An 11,048-nucleotide genomic window follows, 5' to 3' on the forward strand; every position below is an offset into this window, starting at 1 on the left:
TCATGGAGGAACAGGTATCACAAATGCAGATAGAGAAGGAAGTGGCGACCTCCCTACTTGAGTCCTGGTCTCTCTCCATGAAACAATTTTTGCAGGACTACAAAGCGGTTTTTGACAAGTATTATTCATTATTGTCATAAACTCTTTTATATATATGGAAACAGGTTTTTGCAGTGGTACTTTGTCATTGTTGGCAAAGGGGGAGAAGTACATGGTTTTAATTAAAATTTTGATGGTCTTAAATTTTGAAATTTTGATATATCAGGGGGAGAAGTATATTAGAGGGAGAAGTATCTTTTTTTTGAAATTTTGATATATGCTATGATATATGCTATATGCTCTAATGATTATGCTCTGAATGCAAAATTGCTATACACTCTGTTGATTAAGGGATAGTGTATATGCTTAGGGGGAGCAATTTTGTTAGTGGCAAGTTTTTGTTGTAAAACACTTAGATGTCAAAAATTTATTTTCCTAAGTGTTGCCATCAATGCCAAAGGGGGAGATTGTTGGCATTTTTTATGTTTATGTTGTGATTGTCATTGATGGACAGACACTTGTATTGAGATCCCCTTTATATGTATGAGCTCATGCTCAACCAGTATTTGTTCCAACCAGTATGTTGTACTCTAGTCTTTAGACTAGTAGTGATTTTGCAGAATGTGTTTTCCCGGTCTAAAGCGGCATGTCAACCCCAAGCGGTTGGCAGATCACAAGCAGTACAAGGAAGCAAAGCGGCACAACACATTCTTACCAGTCTTTATTTTTGTCAAACCGGCAACCAGCATTTTTGTCAAACTAGCAACCGGCATTTTTGTCAAACCGGCAACCGGCATTTTCTATGAACCGGTAACACTCTGTGATGAGTTACCAACTGGCATTTTGTGATGAGTTACCAATCCACCGATTGTTTGACGGTGCCGACACATTGACGGTGATTCTTGTGCCGTGTTACTGAGTATGTCTAGATTCACTGAACCTAGGAAATTGTAATGTAATCCTATTGGACTGACATGAAATCAGATTCCTTTAAAAGGACATCATGTCTAGGGTTTTAAAAGTTGTTGAAAGAGCTGCAAATAGGGTTTATGTTGAGCTAGTGTTTAAGGTGAAAGAGTAGAGCGATCTTATGAGAGGAGATCGAGTTGTAACTCAGAGTGAGATAGAGAAGACTGAAGTAATGTTGGAATGCATTAGTTGTGAGCATACTGGATCTAACCAAGTAGTTTGTGCTAGTAGATAGATCAAACACTTGTTGATTACTCACATCTTTGACAAGTTTGTAGCCCTTAACCGGGTAGGCCTCAAAGCCTTTGTAAAATCCTCTGACAAGGTGGTTCACACATGTGAATCTAAAATCCTCTAACAAGGTAGTCTTTAATCAGACTTATCTCCTAACAGAGATTGAGATTCTTAACAGGATCTGTTCTGGTGAAGAACATTGTAAGACCGTAACCAGTCTGGTTTCTATTCTGCAGATAGTGACTTGTGAGTTCCATCTCACCGTGGTTTTTCCCAGTTGGGTTTCCACGTCAAATATCTTGTGTTATGGTTGTATTGCTTTTGTGGGTGAATGGTTTATTTGCATTTTGGTTTGTATGTGTGATAACCGGTTTGATTGTCAGACTGCTTTACCGGTTTATCTCTAGACTGTGTAAGTGTTTTAGTGCAAAGATTTTTGGCATACTAATTCACCCCCGCCTCTTAGTATTCATCAGTTCTTATGTAAATGGTTTTATGATGTTATCTTTTAATACTCTTTGAAGTGGATGTTCTAAATAAACTTGTTTGAAGCATGATTGTAAATTGAAATTTTAGTTAATGGTGATTCACCCCCCCTCTCAGTGTGTGAAACATCCCCCCCCCCCCCCCCTCAAAAAAAAAAAATACACATTTTATGCACATGTCAACGATGTCAAATCATGTTTTCAATGTACTATTTTCTTCAAACAAAATACTCTATTTGCATTATATTTTATTTTGTCTATCCCTTCACACATCCAATGCAAAATGACTTATTTGAGATTTACATTGTGACTTTCAAATATTGCAATTCATGCTCCCAAAGTCAATTTAAATATGATATTACATTATTTGAATACTTCTATCTAATAGAAAACAAGAAATAAGCTTTTTCTTATTGAATGGAGAACAAGAAGTAGTTATGAAATTACATGCACATGATCTTATATTTTATTCATAAAATCTAAGTGGGGCTCTTTAAGGGTTGGCCATTTAATTCCTTGGAATTTAATCCTAATGGTGAAGATATTTGATCCAACCTCAAATTAAAATAAATATAACTTACAATGCTTTTTAACTATATTTTTTAATGTTTTTCTTTAAATAATAAGTTGGTTTGTAAAATATTGTAAAGAGAAAGTGTATTTTTTATTTGTTATTAATATTAGGTTTAAAAAAATTTCCTTTTAATTATGTTTTAGTCATAACTAAGAGTTTGTGTAAATATAAGAAAATTTAGTTGATATTTTATGAATGAAAGGCTTTCTATTATTTTTTGCATGGTCTATTAAAGTGTTATATTTAAATTAATATTAAAATAATTTCAAAGAACATTTGTTTCATCTAATTATGATCAATAATTAAGTGCGAGCAATGCTAGATTTTTTACTATATTTATCATTGTTTATTAGGTAAGTAGTAATAATATTATAATGTGTAACTACACAACAAAACAAAGATCCTACATGATCTTTAGGGCTTACATGCAAGTGACTCTTGCTTGTTTATTTAAATTTTAATAAAATATAAGTGCAAAGGGGAAATTAGAATATTTATTCATTAATTTTTATTTAATTTTGTGAATATTTCTTTGAAGATTTCTTATTATATGTGATATTTTAGGTTTTTTTTTTTTTTTCAATAAAAATGGATGATATTTCAAGTTAACATAATATAAATTATTAAATATATTTTAAAAATATTATACTATTATGTTATATTTTAATGATTGTAGGGCAATGTTGACTTTCTCTAGCACTTTAACTATATATTTGTATTTATTGACAGGAATTTGGTGCACTGCATCTCTTGTTAAATATGTTAATATATTAGATAGTATTAAAAGTAAGAAACTTTCTTAATGATATGAGTAAAAATATTGATTTTTTATGCTAATATGTTAGATAATACTAAAAGTAAGAAACTTCCATAATGATAAGATTAAAAAACAAAAATTATACAAAGTAATTTTCTAGTTGAAAATATTGAAGTGTGAAACATCAACATCAAAACAAGAAGACTACTTTAAGTCCCAAATCTTGAACATACAATTTTATAGTTCTCTTCTTAAATCTTATATTTTAATTGTTGTGCTTGATTTTTACATGAGAATATTTGAAAAATGCCACAAACCCAACACAATAATGATTTTTTTTTTTTTATGTAGTGACACACCCTCTAAACTTTTGAATAGTACACATGTTCATATATTAATCAATGTTAGCACTACTATATTACATAGTACTAAATTTAAGACGATAAGATTAAAAAACAAAGGCTATATAAAATAATTTTTATAAATGAAAACATATAAGTATAAATAGTTGATCTTTTATATCATAATCTAAATAATGCTAACACTAATATGAACTAGTGCTAAATGTAAGAAGATAAGATTAAACAATAAAAGCTAGAGAAATTATTTATCATTTATATCACAATAGAAAAGGAAGTTTATATCAACATCATCAAAACAAGAAGACTATATCAAGTGAAGAAAAACATAGAAAATTGTGAAATTGATGATCATTTATATCAACATCATCAAAACAAGAAGACTACAACAAGTCCCAAAAAACATGTCTATGTGTACAATTGATGATCAGTTTTTATATAAACATCATCAAAACAAGAAGACTACAACAAGTCCCAAAAAACATGTCTATGTGTAGAATTGATGATCAGTTTTTATATCAACATCATCAAAACAAGAAGACTACATGGAATCTCCAAAAAACATAGAAACCTACAGAATTGATGATCAAAAACAAGAAGACTACATCAAGTCCCAAGTCCAGTTATGTTTGTGTAAAAAGCCACAACATTTACCTTCTTGGGAGAAATGTGTTTGTTTGAAAGAAGAAAACGTGTAGAGGGAAAGAGAAAGAAGCGGCTTTAGGAGAGGAGAGTGGAGTAGGGGAGATGAGTAAATTATTTAAGAGAAGGAATACAACTTGCAGTACGAGAGAGATTGGGGGTGGGGGAGGAGGTGGGGGTGGGCATACTCTTCTTTCGGAGAAGCTGACGCATGGCATGGGCGACATGCACGGCAGGATTGGTTCGAGTATTACGGTTGAAGTTGAGGCAGAGAGAGATATGGGCATGCAAGGCGTCGGCAATAGGCGTGTGGGGTCCCATGCGGTGGCGCTCCTCCTTCACTGCCTCAGCGCACAACCCACAAACCCATCGCCCGCAGAAGATATTCCTGACTTTACTCACATATGCTGCAGTGCATTCTTCAGCAAGGCCGCAGCACTCACAACGCATCATCTCCTCCTCCCCTCCTTCCTTCTCCGACGCTGCTCGTTGCAGTTGGGAGTTGCTAAGCCTGCGGGGCCTCGAACCCATCTTGCTATTATTGCCATTCATATTCACACCATAGTTCGTCGCCTTGCTTTCTGCAGGAGCCTCATGGTTCGAGTTGGCTGCGGGGGCCATCTTTCTGTTTCTTCTTTTCTTGTTGTTCTTGATTGTGGGGAATGAATATATATAGATGGAGTAGTAGTTGTGGTGTGCATCTGACAGCCACACAAATTTGGAGGGCCATGGTTGGCGCTGCTTTTGTTTTGCAATTTGCACCAGTACTCTATAAAGGAGGAGTCACGAGAGTTTCTGGAAAATGGGTAAGACCGGCTGTGGATGGAGGGCTCATGAATGCACAAAATATCTTGGATTTGTTTGTGGCTCTGCTACCATCAAAGATCACCTCCCTGTGTTCACGTGAGAGTAAAGCTTGTTTCTCCCGCAATTTCAGGGCTAGGGTGATAGCTTTCAACTTTCACGAGCCAAACTATAGATATATCTCCAATCTTTCACCATCAAAGACAACTAGGACAAAGACACACCAAGCTTTCTCTATATTGAAAACAAATAAAAACACCCTTTACATAAATATTCAATGGGTGAGTTAATATATATGGAATGGAGTGTAGACCTTTTTTTTGTTAGAAGATTCTAGAAGTAAGCTGTGAAATGTGGATTTTTTTCTATTCTATTGTTTTTTTTTTCAATATTTGAGGGATAATATTATTTAGAAATGTTCTTAAAGGATTGTTGTTATGTTGTAGGGGCAGGTCCTCATGCGGCTGCTTAGTTTATTTGCATAATTTTTAATAATAATGCATTTTCACCTAAATTTTAGAGAAAAAAATGGAAACATAAAATGAGGGAAAAAAAATTGTGGAACCACTTGTCATTTTTCTCAATAAGCAGTTACTGCTTATTTTTAAGTTTTAAGCACTGCTACACGAAAATAGGAAAAGATTCTAATTAAAAATTTCCATGGGAACACTCCAATTGCTTAATTTTAAGCAGATTTTACATTTAAGCAGCAGCATGGGGACATGAGGTGAAGTGGTTTCTTAGATCAAGCTTGACAAAAGCTTGACAAAAAATGTGAGAAGGTTAAAAAACAATTAGCAAGGGCATTCTATTGATGTAACCTTGATGCTCTAGGATGAGACAATATGCTTCAAATATAAGAGATGTCATATAAATGCAATTAAATATCTTTAAATACTAGCTCACAATATCAGAATCTGTAAAACATGTATTTAGTAGGTTTAGGGTGGAGAAATAAAAAAAGTTAATCAACCTAATTTCAAATTTGAATTTTAAAAAGGCAAGAGTAAAATTCACAACCATATAAATTATATATACAAATGCATAAAAATTAACAAAATAAGACAACTCTTAGAGAAGGTTGCATCATTTATCAATTTATAAATATATCAAAATATTTATACAAAATAAACTAAAAACAAAATAGAATATAATAATATGAATGTGCAGAATTTCATCTTTATAAAAACATACATCTCATATTTAAAATGTGTTTACCTGATTATTACTCCTTTAGATGTGCTTTATTGCATATATCTTTTATCATTCACATCCATCTTCATCTAATATCACACTTTTGTGAATAAGAATGAGAGCATTACATTTTAAAAAGTAACTCTAAATTATTACCTTAAGAAATACTAGGACATGTATCCTATTAGATACACCCTCAAGCTTTTTTTACAAATGTAGTTAGCCAGAAACTATCCTCTCTACAAAATGACATGCTAAGTCATAATAAGACATCATGGCTCATCTCTCATATGGTGGCATGATGATGGTAGAATTAGATAGAAGAATAGATGGAAAAATGTTGCAACTTATGTCATTTTCAACCATGGCCATGTCATGTTTATGTGGGCTTGTACATCGAGATTTTTTAAAAATGATGGACGGTAAAATGTTGCCCAAACTGACACTTTTTCATTTGCAAAGTGGATGTTTGGCATATGACAAGGAAAGGGACCTTAGGGCATTCAATGAAATAAATGAAATCAGTAGTGTTGTTGAAAATCTATGTGTTTTAATTTGTAAGTTTGACATTTGGCATGGTAAGACAACCTAGTCTGACAAGGAAAGAGGCATCATTGACATACCATGTTGTAGATATGCAACCATTAAATAAAATGTAGCACAAATTAGATATTCTCAACATGTAAGCTTTTTTGTGGGAGAATTTGTATTATTGTCTTGCAAAATCCCTTCCTTTCGAATTTGTAGAGGGTATGTGCATGATCATGGTGTACCAAATTAGGCCCTTAAGCGGCAATGAAATTTCAGAAAATCAGAGTTATGCAACTTGACATGAAAATTTGAATAAGTTATGAATATTATTTTTAAAATATGTAAGAAGAGAATCTATAGAAAATTGAATGTAGTTTCTAAGATACTAGTTGTTTTTTGGAAAAAAAAAATCCTATTTGATGAAAATTTCAAACTTCAATTTAGTGGTACTTAAATTTCAGGAAAATGATAAGAAGTAGGCATATGTCTGACCACCCTAGTCACAATAAAATCATAATTATTTTTTATAATATTTATAATATAAGTATTAGACTCATGTCTAGATGTGACACATATTTTTTTATAATTTTATATAGAGTAAATAATTATTTATGAATTGTTTACTACAGCTTTTTCAAAAATTCAGAAACTCTTACATCTGACCACCTTAACTTGGTCAAAACCTTATGAAATTCAATTTTTTTTTAATTTTTCTCTATAGTACACAAAGCATAGGATGTGACGCATGTTTCAGATTCAAAAAATGTTATACCATTTGAAAGTTATGAGTGTTTTTCAATCAGTCTATCAATCAGGACTTTTGTCAGAATTCAATTAGAAAATAAATGATAATTATTTACTAAAGTCAAAATAAGACAAACCTTATATTGTTGGAAAGCTGAGAACGTCCTTAAAAAACCCTTTTCGTTTTATCAATTTTGGCTATAAAAAGTTGTCAACCACTAGTGTAAAGTTTGGAAAATCAAGGAATACTAAAAAACACATTTTTTTAGTTGACTTTCTAGGCTTGTCACTTCCAAGCCAAATCCCAAAGCAAACCCAAGCCAAAATTTCAGATTTAAAATTTGTACAATAGAAATCGGATATCCGAGTTTAATAAGTAAATTCAATAGCTAAATTTGCACATAATTAATCTATTATTTATTAATATATTAATATATAATATATTGATATATAATATATAAATATATAATATATTAATATACAATACATTAATTTATAAATATATTAGTATATGACATTAGGGAGAGGGAGAGGGGGGAGTGGGGGAGAGAGAGAGAGAGAGAGAGAGAGAGAGAGAGAGAGCAGGGGGGAAGGGAGAGAGAGAGAGATTAGGGGAGAGGGAGGGAGAGGGAGGGGGAAGGGGTCATATTGTGTCCTATGACCCCTTAGGACACCATATGACCCCTTAGGTGTCAAAGTTTTGTAAGCAGTATTGGTACTATTTTTTACATTGTAATAATGGTTCATCTTGCCACCTTATGACACACTATGTCCCATTAGGACACTATATGGTGTTGTTAGGGGTCATATGGTGTCCTAAGGGGTCATGGGATACCATATGACCCCTAAGGGCAACATATGACCCCTTATGAGACCATATTGGGTCGTTATGGGTCCTATGGTGTCCTAAGGGGTCATATTATGTCCTATTACCCTTTGGGACACCATATGACCCCTTACAACACCAAATTGTGTCGTTATGGGTCATATTGTGTCCTAAGGGGTCATATTGTGTCATATGACCCCTTAAGACACTATATGACCCCTTAAGACACAATATAACCCTTTATGACACTATACGGTGTCATTATGGGTCATATTGTGTCCTACAAGGTTATATTGGGTCCTATGTCCCCTTAAGATAACATATGACCCCTTACGACACCAAATTATGTTGTTATGGGTCATATTATGTCCTAAGGGGTTATATTGTGTCATATGACCCCTTAAGACACCATATGACCCCTTAGGACACAATATGGCCCCTTATGATACCATATTGGGTCGTTATGGGTCCTAAGGGGTCATATGACCCCCTCTCCCCTAATCTCTCTCTCTCTCTCTCCCTCCCTCCCTCCCCTAATCTCTCTCTCCCTCTCCCCTAGTCTCTCCCTCCCTCCCTCTCTCCTAATTTCTCTCTCCCCCCCTCTCCCCTAATATTTCTCTCTCTTTCTCTCTCTCTCTCTCTCTCTCTCTCTCCCCCCCTTTCCTCTAATCTCCTTCTCCCTCTCCCATAATCTCTCTCCCCCTCCCCCCTCCCCCTCTCTCCCCTAATCTCTCTCTCTCTCTCCCCCTACCCCTCCCCCCTCTCTCCCTCCCCCTACCCCTCCCCCCTCTCTCCCCTAATCTCTCTCTCTCTAAAATATGAGTACTCAAATCGGATATCCGATATAATTGAATATCTGATTTCTGCCACTTCCATTAATGTGGCAATGGTAAAAAAAAAGGCAGCAACGGGAATTATTTTTGGGACCCCAAATTTATGCATTAAAATCAGATAAAAAAAGTGTTGGGATCCAAGAACACTGAGAGGGGGGTGAATCAGTTTTTTTCCGGTATGAACAGTTTTTATCCTTTTACACCATGCATATATAAACTAATAAAACAATAAACATGTAGCAAGAAGTAAATAAACCATCCACATAAATGAACACCATAACACACATAATTTATGTGTGGAAAACCTCAATGAGGAAAAACCACGGTGGGATTTGTGACCCACAATATCAGTTCACTGGCTAGATGAAAAGATATTACATATAATAGGGTCCTGCACTTGCAGGAAGGTACACTTCCTAGAGCATACTGCTCATCACTAAAGAGCCTCACTGACTACAAGCTTTCTGCTAAAGTAAATTACTGAAAATGAACTCAAGAATGCATCTGCTATGCCAAATAGAGTTCTATTTCTGGCTCTGCTATGTATCGGTTCATAAACCCTTTACTGACATTACTTCTCCTCCAAGAATGCTTTCCGAGCTATCTACAGATCATTGCATGATATAACATTCGCATACAAAATGATCTTCGTACATATATTTCACATCATACAGTTCTCCTATATTCTCCTATATCCACACATTTCATATGTCTCATGTCTTCCAAAATAACTTAGCAGACTGACCTATATACCTATTACAAATAATATGCCTTATGTCGTCTTACAATACATTTACAAAAAATATTCAATGTCAGCCTTGACAATAATTATTAAATGATTTATTAAGTAAATCCTCCTTGATGTTGGCCTCCAATGAAGTATTGATGTCGGTGTAGCCCAGAATGCTCCAAAGCCGGTATCTGCTAGTATATGCTTCCTAGTGCCAGTTTATGACTTCCATTAGATCTTTTTTCCATCAATGACAACAAAATGAATCCAATGTGTGCCAATTGTCAACAATCTCCCCCTTTGGCATTGATGGCAACACTCATGTGAAAAATGGATTCCCTAGTGGTATGCTCCCCCTAAGCAATACACTCCATCTGATATCCTTCTCATGTGTTTCTCTAATATTTTTCTTTGATATTTTTCACATATGTGCATAGTCCCCCTTTGACATTAATGCCAAAGACCGGTGAAAGAATTGAAAGAATAAAAGAACAAAAGAATACTGTCAGTTTCACTGGAGCTTAGTCATCTTCAAAAATTTTGGGTATGCCTTTTGTAATAACTGAAGATATGTATCCCAACCGGATTTGAAAGAATCATAAATAGATGCAAGTCCACTTAGTAAGTGGGCAAGTGTTTCCTTCTCTTGGATATCTATTGGTGTGGGTTTAGCTATCATGTCCATGCACTCTTTCTTATGAACACCCAATGAATCTAGTCTAGGACTTACCAATCCTTTTAGATTTCTTGCTCTTTGCATGATTTTATCTCTCTCCTTCTCAAAAGAAAAAAAATTGGCTCTCTAAGGACCAAATTTGTCCATCAACAGATGTGGTTAGTGTAGTCAATCCATCAAAAGAATTGGCAATTTTAGCCATCTTATCATATAACTCCTTCAATCTACTATCTACATTAGTCGTAAGACTTTCTATGTTACAACACACTCTGTAGATATTTGTACATTGTTTTAAATAAACCTCAATAGGAATAATTTTTTCCTCAATTTTATTCTTCTATGTTTCTATAATCTTATCAAAAAAATTTATTTTTGCTGCTGTGAAATTATCCAAAGCCTTTCGGTCTGCAATCTACCTCAGAGATTGAAAATTGTTAGAAATATGCTCTATTAGAGTCTTGAGCTTACCAGAAGGGCTTGCTCCATCTTCAATCTGACAATTAGGTATTAGTTTGTGCAATACTGAGACCGATTGATCTATTAATCCTTTATCTGTAGTACCTTCCTTCAGTAATTTCTGAGTAGCCATCATCATTAATTCAGTTGGACTCAACTTAGAGACTGATTTCTTCTCAACCTGAGAAGTGTCAA

General features: G+C 34.3%; 1 protein-coding gene across 1 annotated transcript; it reads right to left on the bottom strand.

Moving 5' to 3' along the window:
- Positions 1-3,909: 3,909 nt before the first annotated feature.
- LOC131064889 (uncharacterized) lies at positions 3,910-4,716 on the bottom strand. The gene has a single exon (XM_057999217.2). It carries the CDS (start codon positions 4,678-4,680, stop codon positions 4,174-4,176), a length of 507 nt encoding a protein of 168 aa, XP_057855200.1. The 5' UTR covers positions 4,681-4,716; the 3' UTR covers positions 3,910-4,173.
- Positions 4,717-11,048: the final 6,332 nt, after the last annotated feature.

Source organism: Cryptomeria japonica, chromosome 5 (genome assembly GCF_030272615.1).
Source record: "Cryptomeria japonica chromosome 5, Sugi_1.0, whole genome shotgun sequence".
NCBI classification, from domain to species: Eukaryota; Viridiplantae; Streptophyta; class Pinopsida; order Cupressales; family Cupressaceae; genus Cryptomeria; species Cryptomeria japonica.

What these genes read in the sequence shown, in the direction of transcription:
- LOC131064889 (XM_057999217.2), bottom strand. Translation starts at nt 4,680, where the DNA reads ATGGCCCCCGCAGCCAACTCGAACCATGAGGCTCCTGCAGAAAGCAAG.